The 20,966-nt window shown below is 34.3% G+C and overlaps 3 protein-coding genes across 3 annotated transcripts; all 3 read right to left on the bottom strand.

Moving 5' to 3' along the window:
* Positions 1-3,480: 3,480 nt before the first annotated feature.
* On the bottom strand, positions 3,481-4,876 carry LOC125209836 (acidic endochitinase-like; the record flags this gene model as incomplete). Its single annotated transcript, XM_048109415.1, has 2 exons — positions 3,481-4,336; positions 4,580-4,876. Coding segments are annotated over 2 exons (954 nt in total), but the record flags the coding sequence as incomplete, so codon positions are not given.
* Positions 4,877-6,952: 2,076 nt separating this feature from the next.
* LOC125212589 (myosin ID heavy chain-like) lies at positions 6,953-9,798 on the bottom strand. The gene is made up of 4 exons (XM_048112799.1): positions 9,542-9,798; positions 7,586-7,904; positions 7,373-7,431; positions 6,953-7,241 (listed from the first exon to the last, which is right to left on the bottom strand). The coding sequence occupies exons 1-4, from the start codon at positions 9,765-9,767 to the stop codon at positions 7,210-7,212; spliced, it is 636 nt and encodes a 211-aa protein (XP_047968756.1). The 5' UTR covers positions 9,768-9,798; the 3' UTR covers positions 6,953-7,209.
* Positions 9,799-16,311: 6,513 nt separating this feature from the next.
* LOC125210602 (ethylene-responsive transcription factor CRF3-like) lies at positions 16,312-17,396 on the bottom strand. Its single transcript, XM_048110143.1, has one exon. It carries the CDS (start codon positions 17,357-17,359, stop codon positions 16,409-16,411), a length of 951 nt encoding a protein of 316 aa, XP_047966100.1. The 5' UTR covers positions 17,360-17,396; the 3' UTR covers positions 16,312-16,408.
* Between the last annotated feature and the right edge of the window lie 3,570 nt (positions 17,397-20,966).

Consider the following 20,966-nt stretch of genomic DNA (forward strand, 5'->3'; position numbering starts at 1 on the left):
TGTACCAAAATTATTGAATTTAAAACTGTAATTTAATTCTCAAAAGAATTCTTAATTTTCAATTAATTAACCAATTAATTGAGAGAGTCGTGAATTGAATCTTCAATCCCTAAACTTTTAACGTTAAAATATAACGTGCCGTGCATAATACATAATCAATGGAATCATCAATTTCACATTTCAATTTATATCAATGCATCAACTAATTATTGAAACGTACATAATGATTCATCCATGCAAAATGAATTCTTAATCACAATAAATTGATTACCATGAAACAACAGTTTCATTCTCAACATACACGGTAATTAATCGAACACATGTAAACATGTATATCAGGTCATCAAAAGAATTATAGTTGAACTAATCGAACCGAACCAAAATTTTCCATAAGTTCATAATCAGAAAACAATGAATTGAGAGATCAATTCATAAGCCATAATATATGCATCACCATACTCAGAATTAATATATAAATTACGCCAGCAAATATATATAACTATGGCAACATATAAACTACAATTATGGAATCCACCAAAATTCCAAAACAATACTGTATCGATTTGCGTGTATATATACAAACTCAATTCTAAACCATACAGGTTCTCGGCAACTTATTTCAATTCAAAGGAATTATCAACCCTAATTAAAAGCGGCGGCTGTAGCAAGTATTTTACCGACACGAATTGTAGAAGAAAGTCTCAATAATCAACCATAATTCTTCACAACATTTAAGAATTACTCCAATTCGGAATTCAAGTATATAAGCGCGAAAAATTAACCAAACCAACTAAAGGAATCCACAAAATATAAACCCTAAAATTTATGATTCATCCAAAGCAAGCAAGAACATAAATCTTAAATCTCCTTTTCCAATTCTCAGAGAATCATCAATAGAGTGGCTCTGATACCACTTGTTGGAATAATTGAGTGAACAATTACATAAAGCTCTCTATGATGATTAACCGAGAACGACGGAGAAGGAGCATAAACTGTAGAGCGGAACCGCACCTTAATCCATAACGAATTGAAAGACGGAATTGTTTTGCAGTGGCTATGGATCTTCCAAACGATCAGAGACGTCCTTCACAATAATCTGCCGAGAGAATATAAAGATATTGAACGTTCTTCTGACGTCTGGGGACTATAACCTAACTTATATTTATATTAAATATAAACCCCTTTATTTTCTATTCGGTCCCTCGTCAAATAGAAAATCACTTTAAGGTATCTACACTTATTTCCATAACAATTAAATACACTTTAGCCTAAACCTTAATCTTTATTGGATCACTTTAATTGAGCAACTGAAAGATAGCCATACACATTAAATTAGTCATGTGGAAGCCCAAATTTCCAACACTAATTACTATCAAGATTTGATTGATTATATGGTGGCAGTGGACTTGTGGATGGTGATTCAAAATCACCAAGTATAACAGCCACTCCTCAGAGGCAATTTGTCGAGCAGGTGGCAGTCGTGACTTGGAGAGTATTCACAGCTGCAATCTAACCGCGAGCTGAAGCACAAACTACAAAAACTGAACTGGGCAGAACTCGACGAAGGATGATGAGAAATTGGAAATCCTCTATGCATAATATCGAACATTTGGCGGGCAGAATACTTGGAGTAAACGAAGAAATCATTCTAATTTACACATGTAACATGTTCAATGTTCAATGGTGTTAATGTGGGAATATATTTTAGGGTTTGGTTATAATTGTGTAGACCTCCAATTTACGACTCTATAACATTTATATTGGCTTTTAAATTGTTAGGCAATGGCTACTTTATCGTCAATGCCATTCATTTGTAAATACATCGTGATGTTGTTCGGGTTGCAAGATTATATCTCGGCATTAAATATGTAATGTGTTTGGTTCATGAAATTAAATCCCACAACTTAATTCCAAATGGATAATCATGTGATAATTAATAGTAATAGTCAACTTGGATGTTCAATTGACAAGATTAAATCTCATGATTAAATATGTATGACTCAACTTTATTTTACCCAATGTACGGGGTTATCGTAGCAAATAGCAAGCAATAGTATATCGTATCCAACAGAGACAATTAGGTGTAAACCTAAATACCACGAACAAATTTCAACTACTAATTCTGGGTTTTGAAACTAACAACTACGAAAAACATATAAATTCAGAGATTAAAATAAGCACTTAATCGAGAGAACAAAGAAGCAAGTTGTAGAAAATGGTAGAGAAATATGCAGAATTCAAGGATCCGATGCACAACTCATAGCTTAACCCAATTGAAACCAATTTACCATTTAAAGTCTCCAGAATTGTTGAATCAATCACAAATGTAGATTAAACCTCCTCCCGATGTGAGAAATCCGTAGATTAGGTGTAATAATTGAAGTCCCCTTCTAATTCTTAGACTTAACTCTCCCAACAGATCGATTAGGTAAAAGATTCCACTCGAAACCTCAACTCTCCCAAGTTCTATTGAATAATGTGTGAATTATTCTTCTTTCAAGGTTAAATATTTCATCTCCCGATTACTCTAAGTAACCCTGCACTCACAATTGGTGATCAAACAATTGTTAGGAAAAAAGCACAAGAATAATTCAAACAATTGCAAGAGTAAGATAAAAACGTAGCTAAATTTTCATGTATAATTCTTGGTGAAGATGCATTGATTCATGTTCTTGGCAGAAAACAAAGAGAAACTAAGAAAAACAATGGAAATCATGATACGAATTACAATTGGTGGATGAATTGAAACTTGAATCTTCAATCTTCTTTCAAGAGAGAGAGTCGGTGTTTTTGCGGCGGTAGAGAATACCAAGAATTGACCTAATTCTTCCTTCTTATTTCCGTCTTCTAAAAATTGTGTTTTAACTCTGAAAAACACCAAAGTGATGGATCCGGCCGGCTGGAATTAATCCACTGGAAATTCACCAAGCCGGGTGAGAGTTTCTGGAATTTCGCATGCTTTAGCAGGCTACCCGGTTGGGTGGAATTATAAGATAATAATTCACCCGGCCGCGTGAGATTTTCTGGGCAGCACAGTGTTCGTAAAACGGCCATAACTTCTTCTAAGGGACTCCAATTGAGGCGTTTAAGATACACATGCGAAGCTCTTTCGAAGACGAAGAGAATTATATGCATTAGAGGCTGATTGGACTTCAAAATCTCCAGTAAAATTATCTCAAACCAAGGCTGCTACACATCGACATATTTTGTACTTTTTTTCTACACATTCTTAACAAAATGGTCAACGTACCAACATAATAAAGAAGTAGATATAAACAGCCTAATAATAGACGAAATATGATTAAATTCCATACAAAACCACCCTCTAAAACCATGTAAAATCCAAGTATGTCAATGTACTGTATCATGTTTGGTTCAAAAGATTGAATCCCACAACTTAATCCTAGATGAATAGTGTCATACCCAACCCCTCCAACTAATGAATCAGTATTTGAGCAAATTTTGCGATTTTACATCCAATTAACCCTTAAATAAAAGTGCATACAGCATTTTATTCATTAAGTAAATCACAACTTTCAAGCATTTTACACACAATTAACCCTTAAATAAAAGTGCATACTGCATTTTATTCGCTAAGCTGGTTTTCAAATTTATTTAGTAACCAATTCATTCACACTACACATGAATGAAGAAAACCAGCTTAATTCCAATCTCCCATTCAAATGACTTGAGACATGAGCAAGTTTTCAAATTTTCCGAGCGCTGGAGGGCACACATCTCCGACAATTAGCGAGCTGTACCCACTGTTAACATCATTGTACCTATCCCACAGCATCACTCCTCCGTAGTTGGCCGTCTGCCTTATCACCGGCAGAATCTCGCTCTTCAGCTTCTCCGCCTCAATGTACCCCGACCCCGCCGACGCCGCCGCGGGCGTCGCCGGCAGCCCCAGGAACAGCTCGTTCCCCGCCGGCAGCAGCGCGCTCCACTCGTTCCACGACTTGATCAAACTGGCCGCGCCGCCGCTGTAGTCGCATTGCGGGTTGTTGTAGAACTGCACCCACACGTAGTCGAACAGCCCGGTTTTAATGGCGACGTCGAGGTTCCGGTCCGGGAGGACGCACTGGGGCGCGGCGGAGAGGTAGATTTTCCTCTGGGGAGTGCTGTAGGCGGCGATCGCCCGGGCTAGGTCGTCCCAGTGTAGGGTGGAGGTCGGGTACTCGATGTCGAAGTCCACGCCGTCAAGGGCCACGTCACCAAGGGGCCCAACGGAGCCGGATAGGTACGAGGTCCATAGATAGGCCGCGACTTGCTGGGCGTCGGCCGTGGAGGAGATGCCATAGGTGCCGCTGGCACCGCCCAGGGATAGGAGCACCTTGACGCAGGGACGGATGCAGAAAAAAAGTTATTTAAATTATGAAGTTTGATCAAATGATCAATTTCATAGTCTTTGATCTCTTTGTCATGTTAAAAAAGAAATTGTTTCAATAGAATAAGAAAATAATTAAAAATATAAAAGAAAAGTATTTATTATAGTGACATACATCGGTTTGAACATCATCAAAAAGACGACATGTTGCGTGCATGGATGAGACGTAGTGTTGATAATATTCAATACCTTGATGCCTAGGCTCTGGCAGTAGCGGATTTCGTTGGCGAAGATGGAGCAGGGCTGAGGGATGCAGTGGCCGGCCAAGTTGATGACGGGGGTTTGGCCGTTGCCAAAGGTGGTTAGGAAGGCGACGGCCACATATTTGTAGTTGTTGGTGGCGCAGGCGGCTTGTAGCGTGCCTTCGTACCCGTTTTGGCCCCAGTAGACTGTGATGCCACAGCCGTAGGAGAATGGGGCGGCGGCAGCGGCGAGGAGGACGAAATGAGGAGCGGAAGAGACCCCATTTTTAAGTAGGCTTTGTTTTTTTTATGGAGGAAGAGTGAGATGTTTTGGCCTTTTATAGAAGTCCAACGTTGGATAATTGAATGAATTGGTAATAGGTAGATATTGTTGTGATTTTAGACACGTTTTTAAAAGATTTTGGGTTTTGGAATTTATCAATTATTGTTGTAGTTGAGATATTTTAAGATGGCCTATCAATGCTGCCAAAGGGTAAAAAAAGGGACGTTCACGTGGAGGATGGTGATTGTGATTGTGCATATCTATCATTTTCTCGTTTTTCTCGTGTCATGGACCTCAATTAGGGTTAAGATAAGGTGCAATTTTACTATAAGGTGAAAACCACCGATGCTCAAGCCCGGATTTTATAAAATTTGCATTAAGGCGCGATTTTAATATGAGGTTAAATTATCGAAAAAACCACTAATGATCAATCCCGCGTCTAATAAAAATCGGCATTGTATCTTAACTTTGACATTTTCCTCCGTTGTTTGTTTGAATTTATTTACATAATGCATACATGTGTAAAAAGTAAAGATATGGCTGACTAGAATTGTAATGCGGCATCAATTAACAAGCCAATCATTTTGTCCACATTATATTTTTTGTCTACCACATCATACATAATTTCTCCAAATCCGAAATTATGAAACAACGGAGAAAAATATAAAATTAAGATAAAATCACCAAATATTTGATAATGCTGAGGAACAAAATTTAAGGGGCAAATGAGCGTCTCTATTCTCACGATTTTTGTACACATCAACCTCTCTTCAACCGTCAACACTACTCCATTAACCTTTTTTTCATTGATAAACTCAACTTCATAATTTCTCTCCCATCATCACGTATTTCTTGTTAATCCCTCTCTCTTCAACCATTTATTGGTTTCTCAAATTCAATATCAAGAGTTTACGACATCCCCCTCTTGCCCAATTCTTAATTTTCTCTAATCACGCTATTCTCATGCCCTCTCTCTTACACCATATTTTGGATTCTCAAATTCAATATGAAGCATATTCAGAGTCTTCTTGCCCCATTCTTAATTTAAACATTCAACTTACAGCTATCGACGAAGAGTTATAATTCAATTGTTGGAGCTGCAATTTCTTGGAGAAATTAGCCAACATATATTTACCCCCAAGGAAGCAGAAATAGTAGAATTTTAGCTTTTGTTGTGAATAATTTGCTTTCTTGCGGGATCTTTTGATGAGATAGGTCTAGATCCAATATGCAAAATTGGATTTGGGGTTGAGATAGAAATGTTAGGTTCTGATTTACGAATTGTTTGCATAGGCCTTTGATTTGAGGACTGATTAAGTGATTCACTGTACAAAATCAATAAATTCTTGTAGGATGATGGACTGTGCTTGATCAAAACATCAAAATTATTGATTTTACTCGCTCAGTCATATGATGGTGCAAAGCAAAATTGGTAGAAAGAAGGGATGCGTACAAAAGCGTGGAGATGCGAGGAGACACAAAAAAAAGCTGGAAGAGAAAGGGATTAACAGAGAAATACATGGAGAGGGAGATGTGAGGAGAGAGAATACATGAGGCGCTCATTTGTCCCTCAGCATATCAAATCTCTAATCAGCCAATTCAAAAGCTGGGTGATTGACGAAAAATAGAACAAACTGAATAATTACATTAGATATTTGTTTAGCTCAATCCATCATCTCTTACTCATTCCTTAACAGCACAACACTATCGATTATCCATCATTTCCCTTCCACTACGTTTAGTTATAGGTAAATACACACTTTAGCTAGCCTAGATAAGGCCAATATATATGGATTATTTGATTGTTCGGTAGATAAAAGGTCATATTAAGCCATCTAAGTTCATCTCAACCCACTGATGCCCATAGCAAATTAGGTCAAAAATATAAATTATTTTAACAGTCTAAAAGTCCAAAAGAGTGGGATAGCATATCCTTGTCTTAAAGCCCATCTTAATTAATTATCTTATGTTAATTTAATATATCTACCAAACATGCACTTATAGTTACATTGAACATGTGAAGTTAGATCAACAAAATCTGATTGGAAATTACACACCTAGCAAGTACTAGTAATTAGCTGTGCACAAAACAACAAATTTGAAAAGAGTCAAATTGTGTGCAATACACAACACAACGGGAAAATTCAATAATCAATCGAATTACTTTAAGTACAACAATTAATAAGAATTTTTATGTTTATCTACCATATATATATACCACACAATTTCTGCATTTCTTGCTAGTCAGAAAGCAGGAAACGTTTTGATAAAATAACAAACAAAATACATGAAACAATTTAATAAATCGTGATTGGGTGATCGCACTTTACGACATCCACGTCTAACGGGGCAACTCATTTCTGAACAATTCTTGTTTTAACACCACCTAAGTTAGTGCAAGGAAAACATCAAAATCTAGGCATAACGAAAGCATATATAGCACATTAAGTCTACTGCATTGAATTGAAGACAGGAGGTGAATTCGAATTGAAGACAGGAGGTGAATTCGAAACAAACCTTCTACTTCCTCGAATTGGACTTCCTTCACTACGTCTGCAGCTGCATTGTACTCAAAACTGCAGGTGTTGAATTCAAATGTAGTTAGACAAAGCTCAACAGAAACTAGAAGCTTTATCATTTTTGTTCATTCTAGTTTCTACTATGTTGATAATTTGAAAGAGCTACCCAAACAAGTAGAACAGATAAACAAACACAGATTAATCAGACTACCTGTTAGATAAGGCAACCTCGAGTTCATAGTCAGAGGCACTCTTTGTAGCATCCACTAAGACCGTCACAATTTCCGTCTTTCTAGTACTAGCCATGAGTAGGTCATATTCAGTGGGAATAATGATGGCAAAAAAATTGTCGCTCAGTTCACTTAAACACAGTTTCTCAACAGCAGCAAGGGCTATCCTTCTTTTTAGTGCATCAGTCTCTGGATCCGCAATGTAGATGGCAAAATCAGTTACGAGAAGTATACGGCGTTTCATCTTGCCCGAACCAGTAAACTTTATAACTTTGTCAGCAAACAGGACTTTTCTGTCACCTGCAAGATGATTCAATACAGCACACTTTTGGTCAACATAAGTACCAAGGCACATGGGCATATAAACACGAACACGATAACAACAAACACAAACACGAACACGACCCGTTAAGAAAACCTCAAACACGAACACGACCCGCTACCCTCAGACACGAACACGACACGAACCCATTAACGACACGAACCGTTTCGGGTCAACACGACACGAACCCATTAATGACACGAAAATAAGTATTGAAAAATGAAAATAATAAGAATAATAATATTAAAATATTATGTGTTAATAAGAATAATAATATTAAAATATTATGTGTTAACGGATAACACGAACACGACACGAACACGCATTGTTAACGGATAACACGAACCCGACACGAACACGACACGAAATTTTCGTGTCCTTAATGGGTCGACCCGATAAGGACACGAACACGATAAGCACTGACCCAAACCCATTAATTTCGTGCCGGTTCGTGTCGTGTCAAAAATTGTCAGCCCCTACGCTTACAAACATGTTAGAAACATAGCGAAAAACACTGGCTGGGTAGCCTAATATATAACACAATTTTCGTTGCTATATATATCTCCTAGCAACTATCAAAAGAAAAACCTATTACTCAGCTGCCATAAATGCGACCAGCAATAACTCAAAAAAGCACCATTACGTTTATGTCTGCTTGATTGATATTTATCCATGTTTTCTTTCCTCTGCTCTACCACAGTTACAGTTGTCCAAGAACATGACTAGGGCAGAGAGAACTTGTCCTCAACTCGGGAAAAAATTTGAACAAGAAAACAACAGATTCGGCACCTAATTAACAAATACTAGTAGAAAAATTGAATGCACTATAAGGGAAAACGAATGCTTGAGTCAAGACACCGCTAAAAGCGCAAGTTCTATATCTAAACATAATTTACGCCTTACGGTTACATATATGTTAGAAACATGGTGAAAAAAAACGTAGCTTTAACTGCCTAGATAGCACAATATTAATATATGACACATTTTTGTGTTTTGGTATACCTCCTAGTCCTAGCAACTACGAAAAGAAAACCTATTACTCAGTTTCCCTCTATGCAATCAGCGATAACTTAAAAGGCCACCAATTTGCAACAAGCACCATTACATTTATGTCCAATTTCTTGATCTTTATCCATTTTTCATTCCTCTGCTCAACCACAGCTACAGCTATCCAATAACATGACTAGGCAGAGAGCATTTGTCCTCAACTTGGGATAAAAAATCATCATCTAATGTCCACTATGAACAAATTGAATGTCATATAAGGGAAAAACGAATGCTTACACGTTCAATAAAACACCAATTAGAACCTTCAAAGATCGAAAAACGAATGCTTGAGTCAAGATCACTGCTAAAAAGTACTACTCCATGAGTTACAGCTGAGAAGAGCCTCTAACGTGATACAAACGCTTTATATTGTTCTTATTCACAAATGCGCAACACTTTCACATCAACTACAAACGAAGTAAAACCTTCAATGATCAATCATATATTCTGAAGCAAAATAAATAAAACCCTTGCTAATTCTAACCTTAATTTCTCAATCCAAACAAGTGCAAGAGAAAATTGCAATCAATCAAACGAGAGATCCGCAAAACAGCCGGCGAAATCAAACCTTGTTTCTCGAGAATCTTCATAAGATGAGGTCTGGACTGAATATCGATATAATCACCCTGAAAATCACGAAGGCGAGAGGCTTTCCGTCTGACTTTGACTCCCATAAAGGGATCCAGATCCTCCGCCGCATTGCTGCTGTCGTCTACGGTTTCGTCGTCGCCTTCATCGTATCGAGGCTCCGAAGTATCGATTTGGATCCGACGGTTGGAATTCAATCGCGACATTTGCAGAATTCTCAGAGAAAGAAGAACAAAGGCTCAGAAGCTAAACTGCAAAAAACAAGAGAGATTTTGGCAACGAAAGTGGGTCCAACTCAGTAAAGGCCCATCGATTATTGGGCTTGAGAGGTTAGAGGTTGGGCTCAACATCGGTTATTGGGCTTTGGGCATTGAACAAAATTAATATTTTATAGCCTTCACTTTTTTCACAATAATTCAAGCTTTTCAATTATTGTTATTGTAAAAATTAAGGTATTTAAGTAAATTAGTAAGTATGTGCTTCCACTATTAATCCAACCAAACAATTTTTTGTCGTGATTAATCTTTATTTATCACAAATTGTACTATCTCGTTATAATATTATCAAAATAATCGAACGACACCTTACACAATATTGTGCTTGTGCATCAAAAAGCATTTGAATCATAATCACTGTGATTTTCTATATTGTCCATAGTACTGTACATGCAAAAGTACCTAAATCTTAAGCGTGCTTATACACACGTTCGCGTGCTCGGACGCATTTTGCAGTGTCGTGCTTCACCAAAGTAGCTTACGAGTTACGTCACTAGCCGTATAGTAGTAATAGTGAACCCGAGTGTGAACCCAACATTCTTTTTATTTTTGGAATCCATGTTCATTTGGAGAACACCCCACATAAGAAACACGACTTTGTTAGCCAGCGAACAACGCTTTCCGTAGTGCATGTCTTATTCATTTGAAAAAACGTGAAGAAATCGTCTTCTGTTGGCGATAATTAATATGGCCGTCAACACTGAAGAATCATGACTGATTATGTATACTATAATACAAATTTATCTTATATTATCAAGGATTATTCTCTACAATAATCATTTATCGGCATGCATTCAAATATCGTAATTCACTTTTAGAAAAGATAACAAATAGTGTTAGATTTTCATTTGACATTATCCACCTTAAATATATTATCAACCTTTAAATATAAATATTTTTATTACATATAATAAAAGGTGATCACGAATGAAAATGAAATAAAAATATAAATTACGTACCCATGGTATCATGTTTATCTACGTATGGGACGATGTCAAGTCAATTATTTCTATATAATTTTTAATATAGTTAAATTTAAATATAAACTGCACACACGCATAATTAATCTGATTGTGGATTAATTAATTTCTTTTCAAGCCTCCAAACTCAACGTACAAAAAAACTATACAATACACATATTTTGACCAAATCTTACCCTATGAGTCAAGAAAAAGAATGTGAGACATGTCTTGATAGCCTTTTGAGCATACATACACGTTCTACATGCATATTCATATATAGATGCACATGATATTAGTAACATTAATTATATTATGTAGACTTAGAGAGTTCATACGTGTGAAAAGAATGTCAAAAGATTGATTGAGGTCACATGACATGATCCCATAGCCTTCATACTTCAACTAGTTGCGCGTCATCAATCATCATCATCATATATATGCATGTCGGCTTAGCATTGTAGATCTACGTAATTAGATGTTAGATTTTAGTAATTATGTCCACACACATATCTCTAATATACCGACAAACATCCACTATTAGCGCCCAACTTTCTATTATCCTATTTTTTGGAATTTAATGCCATGTTTTCTGATGGTCACTAATTCAATTAAATGTAATTGTGATAGGGTTATTGGTGTGACTTGATGACAAGCTTTTTTAAAGCCTAGATAGACTTATAGATAGTCATAGGTCCATTTTTTTTTATGAAATTTATTAATAAGAAAGAGGTATCTGATAATGTATTATTTTAATGTATTTTATATTATTATTTTATTTTTAGAATAATTTATCTTTTTACTCAATTAACAAAATAAAAACGTATAAAATCTTGTGCCGAATAGAAAATTCTTCACTTATAGTAAGAAGGATAGAAAGACATTTTTAAATGATATTAATTTTTGTTTCTATTGAATTTTAAAATCTGTATTCATTAATACTTTTTCCTTTTGGAATGTGTTACTTTTTGGAAGGTTATATTTCACTTTTTAAGAAGGTAAATACATAATATACATTTTCTATATATCTTCTCTCGTTGGAGATGCTCTAATTGGACTGAAACTGGCATTTTTATTCCGGTTTCAGTTTTGTAGGTCTTCATGTCTAGAGTCTAGACATAAATGACGGGGTTGTTTTCATACAAATATCGATTGGTCTCAATATAAAATCGCATGTTTGAACCAGAACTGAAATCACCAATTATCGATTTGAAATTTGGAACCGAGTACTCCCTCCGTCCCACTTTAGGAGTCCCGGTTGAGTTCCGCACGGGTTTTAAGAAATATAAAGGAAAGTTGGTGAAAAAAGATAGTGGAATGTGGGTCCTACTTTTATATATTAGTTTTATAATAAAATGTGAGTGGAAAAAGGTTAATGGAATGTGGGATCTATTACTAGTTATGGAATATTTCAACCGAGACTTCTAAAATGAGACACTTTAAAGTAGTAAACCGAAACTCTTAAAGTAGGACGGAGGGAGTATTTATCATGCAATGCCGGTTCCATAACCCCACTAACGATAGGTAGAAATTGTTTTATCCTAGTATATGGACCCAACATATCTTTGTCGGTTGGTTGAACTACTAAAACAGCCCATCAAAACACTTTATTCACAACTCCTGACGCAAATCACGTGTCTAATTATATTTTCATGGTATGAACATAAGTTTTTGCAGTAAACCCATAAATAATTATTTCATTCACACTTACACTAAGATTTCCTAGTGGAGAGTGGGTCACACGCGTGCATTTTCCTTTGTTTTCCCATATCTAGCTAGATGCATAGTAATACTATGTAGTATATCTTTCATGGCTGTCCTAAATCATCATTAAACAATATAGATATTCACATCAAGTCATCAACCAATATCAGAAAATTATTACTAGTATATACTTATCTTGGTAAGTGTCTCATTTGGATCCATGCATATTTTATAATATGCAAAAGAATATAGTAGTATGTAATACGGAGTATAACTTATTTTGTGGAATGCGTATCTTAGTGACTTTATTAAATACTCCATGAGTGAATTATATTAATAAACATTAAATTTATTTATTAAATATAGTAAAAGTAAAATAAAACTATAACAATGGACATCCGAAAAATTTAAAAAAATAGATAGTTAATGGCTGACATAATTAAAGGTTGTGTTTTTTATTGTTGTAATTATTGTCAAGTGCATATGTTTTTTTCAGTTAAAAAAAGGATGCACCATTCTTGTGTTTTGGGAATATTGTTTTACAAGGTGTGTGAAATTGAATATACGGGACATCTAGTAGCCGATGGGAGAAATGTGATTTTTATTGTTGTTATTGTTGTCAACTGTATATGGTTTTTTAGTTAGAGGTGTATGATTCTCATGTTTTTAGGATAATGTTTAGCATAAGGTGTGTGAGTATTGAGCCATTTAATAGTCAACTGTCAATGGAATAAATATGATTTTTATTGTTGTCAAGTGTATATGGTTTTTCAGTTAAAAAATGTGTGTGGTTCTTGTGTTTATGGATTAAGGTCTAGTATAAGATGTGTGGATATATGAGACATTTACTAGCCAACTGAAGAAATATGACATCGTACAAACAATAATACATAATAAACTTTATATACTTATTTGTGGGATTAAATATTACTCTAAATTAATTGATATTTTCCATTATAGCCTCAAAGCCAGCACTGATCAAAGAAACTCAATTACTTTTATTTCGCCGGAATTATTAACTCCACCTATATCTTACAAAATCCAAAGCACCTTTAAATTAGGCGAAACACGTTTAAAGATCCTTGTACTTTGAGTTTATGTGTCGACAGCTCATTCTACAATTTTTTTTGTTTTATTAGCTACTTCAAGTTCTATTATTTGTTTATAAATTATTTACTTGCCACATTCATTATTTTTTCTGTTAATTATATATTATAATCAATTGTTGTTAAAACAAATCTAATGATTTTTCCAAAAATATATGAAGTGTACATTGCTAGAAAGTCATGAATTTTGATCAAATTATGATTCGTCTACACAACTTTAAAAACTATATAGTCGTAAAAATAAAGAATTTTAATATTTTTCTTAATTTCTTACTGGTTTAATTAGAGCGAAATTTTACCTAGTGTGACAAAAAAATGAGTACGCTTGTGAATTTTCCTATCATTTTACTCAATGCACTTAGCAAATTAATAACTAAATTGCATTGTCATTTTGAAACATATAATAGGAAATCTGAATATTTTAACATAAGAAAAATTGATAAATGTTAAAATGCAGTTGGTTTTTACGATATGGGTCAAACCAAAATCATGATTTATGACAATGTGCCTAAATATGAAAGTAAATTTCAGACAAACTAAGAGAGAGTTAGATAAAACAATGATTTCTTATGTTATCGTGCATTTCTTTCATGGAATCATGGTGGTGCTCGTCTATTCTAGTGTATACGCCTCCTCCAATAATCTAGAAATTCTCTTGCCATTTTAAGTTAAACATTTTATTTTTAGCAAAGTCATTCTTTAACCCTAGAGAGACTAAATTTAAAAAAAAATTTCTACTCTTTTTATTTACTCTCTTATTTTATTATATCTCCATTTAAGCTACTAAATATAAAGTATTTTTTTAGTTCTTATGCCAAAAATAATATTCCTTCTTTCCCATAAAAATATACACTTTAAATTGGGCACGAGTTTTAATGCACAATCAAAGATGTAGAGACTATAAGGGTTCGATTGGTTGCCTTGAAACTATAGGTTAGTGATTAACAAATTAGAGCAAATGATTGATTTATTTTTTTTATTAGTAGGTGTTTACGAAAATCACTATTTTTTAACTTTTGTGTTGAACTACAGATTTGTGACATCGATGAATGCATATGCTATTTACTCCATTTTTGCTATTTTTTATGTTTTGCTTTGCATTGTTGAAGTGTCTTTGTGTATCTTTTGGAAGGAATTGTTGAGATGTTAATTTGTGGCAGTGATGAATGAATATGCTAATTACTCCATTTCTGCGTTTTTTTACCTATTCCGTTGCATTGTTGAACTGCAGGTTTGTGACATTGACACTGATTATGCAAATTACTTCATTCCAAATCATAGGATGCTTCGTCCCGGAAGAAAATGGCTAAATACATGTTAGTGTTAAAGGAAATTGTTCGTAATTACAAAACAAACTTGCTTCTTCTTCGCATCGTGGTTTCCTTAATTAGAGGCAAATCCAAAAGGAAGGAACGTGCTGGGGCCAATGTCAGTTATAGTTTGATAAACAAAAGGCCTAAACAAGTATGCCATATCAACAGAATGGTTAGGCTTACAGACAGGGCATGCATTGATAATCTCAGGATGGACAGGAACACTTTTGGAAGGCTATGTCACCTATTTTTACCGCTAAATTAGGAATCTGAAATTTCGCCCCTATTTTACTGCTAAATTGGGTTTAAGGGTAACATGGGGTTTACAAATTAATTCAAGGGACATAGTGGTTTTTTTGGTTGCATATTCTATTATTTTGTTATTCTAACAAAATCTACAAAAATGTGGCTGCAGAATTCCTAAACTGCAACCAAACAATGAAAAGGGTTACTTATCTCTATCATGAAAAGTAGGAAAGTATTATAAACTAGTGATAGTATTTGTTTTCTTACATTTTCCAACATAGGCAACCAATCTAACCCTAAATAGAAAAGTTATTGGAGTATTGTTAGTGAAAAATGAGTTACATTTCATTAAAACAAAGAGAATTTTCAAAATTAGAAAGTACATATTCTTGTGACATACTAAAAAAAAAGAATGCATATTCTTATGGGATGGAGTGAATACTCATTGGAATGAGTAATATTTATTTTAATAATAATTGGTTGTATATTCTATAATTGATGAAAAGGTTAACCGATTTTAGATATAGCTAGAAGGACATAAAGAAAAAATGAATGTAGAATAACCTAAAACATAAAATCAATTTACAATCAATATATTGTGACACCTTAGAATAAAATACTACCTTTTTAATTCCCATATTGATTGTATTCTTATATAATCAATCTACATGAGTTATTTCATGTCTCAACATCCAAACCTACATGAGTTATTTCATGTCTCAACAATATATTTAAATACTTATACTCCATCTCTCCCATAAAATATAGTATATACTTTTTTTTATTCTTATTTGTCCCATAAAAATATGAGTATTTTCATTTGTGGAAATTTGTCCGCAACTCATTACTTATATACATGAATTTATTTATAACTTATACCACTATGATCTATCATTATAATAATAATGTGGATCACACCATCTACTAATTATATTTTAACTACAATTAACTTTCACTTCACTTCGGGAAGCAGTTACTAAAATGGCTCATCCACTTTGTTCTACTTCCTGTTTCTGCTTGTGTCACACTCTATTTTTATACTTTTCATTTCAGCTTCCGCTTTAGTCAGAAGTATTACTAAGAGAGCTCACCCAGATAGATTCTATTAGTTTGGCTCTTTCAATACTTCAAAAACCAAAATTAAAAATTAATATCAATATAATTTATAAGTTATATCTCTAGTGTAACTAAAATTAAAAAAGATTAACTCCGGTAAACAAAATTTTCACATTTTACAACACTACTCAATCTGCAAACATATCTAAGAAATTTTCTTGACAAAAGTCTTGTTCAAATCTAACTAAAGTAAGCTCAGAAGCTTCAAAGTCGCCGAAATTTTCTGAATCATTAAAATCTCCAAACTCAAACATGTTTTGTGCCGCAAACTCATCTGGAATCAAGCATTTAACATCTCCATCTTGAAACGAATCTTTAAACAGCCCGGGAAATTCACATTTCAACTCTTCAACAGGCGAATCATTAAAATCCCCGAATCCAAACACATCTTCCACCGGATTATTATCTCCGGTATCAAACAACAACGTCTGATCTTCTGCATCAAAATTGAAAAATTCACCCAACAATTCCGCCGTCATCGGCAGCGAGTCGCTATAATAATCCGGCTCAACATCTTCGATTTTTGAAGCGCTGGGCGAGCTCTCCTCGTCGCTGCTTACGAAGCCGAGAACAGAAGCCGGAGACGAGCGATTATCGAAACACTCGGCCTTACTCGCCGGAACTTTAAAGTTGGTCAAAGCGCCCGGTCCCCGGAGTTTGACCGCGGCGTTGTCGTACACCATCGCCGCCTCCTCCGCCGTGTCGTAAGTTCCCAGCCACAGCCTCACCTTCTTGCAAGGGTCTCTTATTTCCGCCGCCCATTTCCCCCACGGCCGCCGCCGCACTCCCCGGAACTTCTGGCATTCGCCTCCCGCCGCCAGAGGCTTCGGGTTAGAATTGAGAGCGGCGCTCCGCTTCTCAGCCGTCTCTATCCTTATCTCCGTCACGTACTTTTTTATTTTGCGAGGCGGGAACAGAAGCTCCTCCTCTTCGTCGCTAGAGGAATCGGTGGCATCGGGATCGGTCATAGAAATACGGATCGTTTTCCGGTGGCGCGAAGCTAGCGGCGGTTTTACGAATTTTGTGACGATTTTCGTGTGCTCAGTGTGTATGAGAGGCCGTAGATTTGCAACGTCCATCGCTTAGCAAACACGAGCTAGCAGTGAATAAACACTATAAAAAAAGCGTGACAGAGAGAATTTTTTTGAGAGGGGGAAAGAATGTGTGACGAATTAAATATATTGAGGGAATAAGGAAATGAAATTAGTGAAATAGAGATGGATTCTTTGGTGCTGGACATATAAAAATTGACTGTGGGGATACTACTTTACTTATTTATTTAATATATTATATTCTTTACCTTTTTGCAAAAATCTGTTTACAAAAGTGGGAACGGTTTAATTGTTTCCTTAATATTCGACTGAAATATCTGTTAATAATGGAAAAATTAAACGGGAAAGTCTACGTTGGCGCGCCGCATATTGAATTTCGACACGTGGACTGTGTGGGGCCGGTTCAGTGAATAAGCGTTATTTATAAACTTGACGGCTAGGATTAAAATAAGTTGTAAAAATATTGGGGTTATTTAATTATAAACTTTTCAACTAATATTTACCATAATTACAGTAATATTTTATAAGGTGATGATATTCATTTTATGTATATATGATGTGATGTTAAGTTAATATTTAATAAGATTATTATACAGTAGATTTTTGTGAGATGGGAAAAATCGGCGTATACTATAATTGGGTTATTCATTAATACTGTAATTTATACTAGTCGTTTTTAACATGTAGTCTACGTGAAGAGTATATAAGGTCATCTCCAACTATTTACACCAAACTTAAATTCATTTTTGAGTTTGGGTCACATCAAAAAGTAATTTTACTCCAATCATTTACTCCAAACTCAAACCCAAAAAAATATTTCATATTTATATTCTTTTATATACCTTTTCAATTATACCTACATATTTACTTAAATTACATATTAGTCCCATAATATTTTATCAATAGTTTATGTAACTTAAATAATTATACAAATTTTTTTTATTAATATATTTATGTATTAAATACACTTTATATTAAAAAAAATACACTACTTTTAAAATTAAATACACTAAACTTGCAATAATAAAATTCAAATATAAATTGAAACTCATTTAAATATATCTTCATAAAACATATCACGATAAACATAAAAAATACTTAAAATTCAAGACTCAAAATTTGTGCATTGTTTCCACAAATGATCAACTAGCGCATTTTGAAGTTCCAGATGAGCACTTTTATTTCTTATTGCGTCATATCGGGTCATATACTCTTGAAATAATAACAAGATTTTTTTAGCAATATTCATTCCTATTTAGTAAATTTATTAGTTATTATTTGTAAAAAAAACATAATTTATTATAATATGGTCAGCTTGCTAATTTCTATTTAATTGTTTTTATTAGAAAAATATATGTAAATTTCATGAACAAATTGTGTCTAAATTATGCGGCTGATAGTTTGAATCAACTATCAAGTACTACTGTACTAGTACACAAATTGACAGTATACAAATTGGCCGCCGGCTGATTCAACTATCAAAATAATAATAAGGACTATTATGCTATATTTAAAAAAAATTTGCAGTAGATACTCAATTTTGGTGTTCACTTCAAATTTAGTGTTGTTTGATTAAAAAACCCAAAAATAGGTATGGGTATGGAGTATGGTTGGAGCATATTTTTACACCAAAAATGGGATTTGGTGTATGGTTGAAGGTGGTCTAACGAGGCTAAATAAATTGTACAAAAACAAGACTTAGTAAAAATAAAATTACGATATTTAATCACCACCAAATGTAACTAACTCGAAATAAGGGGCTATACTCTTTTGCTATATCTATGAGATTTTTGTGGCAAAAATATGCCATATTTTACTACTACATGATTTAAATTTAAGAGTCTCACATTAATTTGGATACATGTTTTTGAGAAAGAGTAATTGAATTAATACGATTTAATATATAGATTTAGATTTTATTTTATAAAAAAAATGGATTTTTAATACTATAAAAATGGAATTTACATGCATTGAGGGGATTGGAATTAATGAATCAGAAAGTAATTCAATTTTTTAGATTAATTATCCAGCGCAGTATGATTTATTAATTGGAAAAGCCGTTAGATGATTAATTAAGGGTAGTGTTTACCAGTGCCCTAGTGTTTGTATTTTTACTAAGAAAAGTAATAAGCATTTATACATTCGTATTGTTTTCCTTTGGAATTGGTCGTAATAAATTTGATTAATTTCATGAGTTGGGATTGACTTCATATTAATGCAAATAAATACAATCACAATTAAATGATTAATGATTGCAAATTTAACCACCATATGAAAATACTAAGGTGGTGTTCGGTTTCCTAGATAAAATAATACCAAGATACAATCTAGGATTGAGTTTGTGAGGTTATTTTAGTTATAAGAAGTTAACTATGACTAATTATCTTACGATTATCATTGAATTATGAGATTGAATCACATGAACCAAACAGACTACATATTTAATTCGGGATACAATCTTGCAAACCGAACACTTCCTAAGTGTCTCATAAGTTGGGTTGACTTCATATTAATGCAAATAAGACAATCACAATGAAAGGATTAATGATTGCAAATTTAACCACCATGTGAAAATACTAAATTTTTCATTATAGTTAAGTAATGCTACAACTTAAGTCCATCTGTACACTTCTAACGCATTATTCTGTAACCATATTCACATGTAATGTATATGTGACCGAGTTCATTTATATTATTAGTATATATATATATATAGGATCTTGTTAGGTTTTTTGAGATTTTTGGGCTTAATTGAGAATTGAGATGCAATCTCAACCACTCATTCACAATTTTCACGCGATGAACAACATGCAGTTCATGTCAACAAGGGGGTATTTTTGTCATTTCCGCGCGATGTCAGCTACAGAGACATTATGTCAACTACGATGTCAACAGCAAACGTTATTTATGTCAACTACGATGTCAACAACAAAAGTTATTTATGTCAACTATTATGTCAACAACAACATTTTACAAATAATTAATGTCAACAACAAAAGTTATTTATGTCAACTATTATGTCAACAACAACATTTTACAAATAATTAATGTCAACAACGAATATTTTCATATCAACGACCTATATTATTTATGTTACGGCCTTATTTCATAAAACAAATCACTTCAATCACACAATTCAACAATAAATCCAGATTCACAGAGATTTTCAGACACAGTAAATCCTAATTTCATATTTTCCCCCTTTCATCTGTTTCTTCAAAAACAATTTTTCGGCTATGGATATTGCAGAGAAAGAGGAATAAGGCTTAAATCAGACTGTGGGTAGGGTTTTAGAGAGAGAAGGAATCAATTTGCGAAGAAACAGCGATGGCCACAAATACTAAATCGAGTAATTTATCGAAACCGAAGCCCGGAGTTGGAGTGGCCCTTTTTCTTCAAAACCCAGAACGATTCATCTGCATCGAAAAAGAAAATTTTTGGGGATCAATCAGGAATTCTGCAGCTGATTCCAAAAATAAATCCAAAATTAGCAAATAAAACTACCACTCCCAACAATTAGCAAATAAAACCACCGCTCCCAACAGAGCCGCCGCTGGAGGTTCACAGTCTGGCCGCCGCCGCCCAGAACCACCTCTCAGAAACTCCGCCTCCGCCTCTCCAAAGCATCCAAAGC

The sequence above is a fragment of the Salvia hispanica genome, chromosome 3 (assembly GCF_023119035.1).
Source record: "Salvia hispanica cultivar TCC Black 2014 chromosome 3, UniMelb_Shisp_WGS_1.0, whole genome shotgun sequence".
Taxonomy (NCBI): Eukaryota; Viridiplantae; Streptophyta; class Magnoliopsida; order Lamiales; family Lamiaceae; genus Salvia; species Salvia hispanica.

Excerpts from the sequence above, each read along its gene's own strand:
- LOC125212589 (XM_048112799.1), bottom strand. The coding sequence starts at position 9,767 with ATGTCGCGATTGAATTCCAACCGTCGGATCCAAATCGATACTTCGGAG. Across the intron at positions 7,905-9,541 it reads GAAGATTCTCGAGAAACAAG|GTGACAGAAAAGTCCTGTTT; the intron begins GTTTGATTTCGC and ends ATCATCTTGCAG. Across the intron at positions 7,432-7,585 it reads GAGGTTGCCTTATCTAACAG|TTTTGAGTACAATGCAGCTG; the intron begins GTAGTCTGATTA and ends CAACACCTGCAG.
- LOC125210602 (XM_048110143.1), bottom strand. The coding sequence starts at position 17,359 with ATGGACGTTGCAAATCTACGGCCTCTCATACACACTGAGCACACGAAA.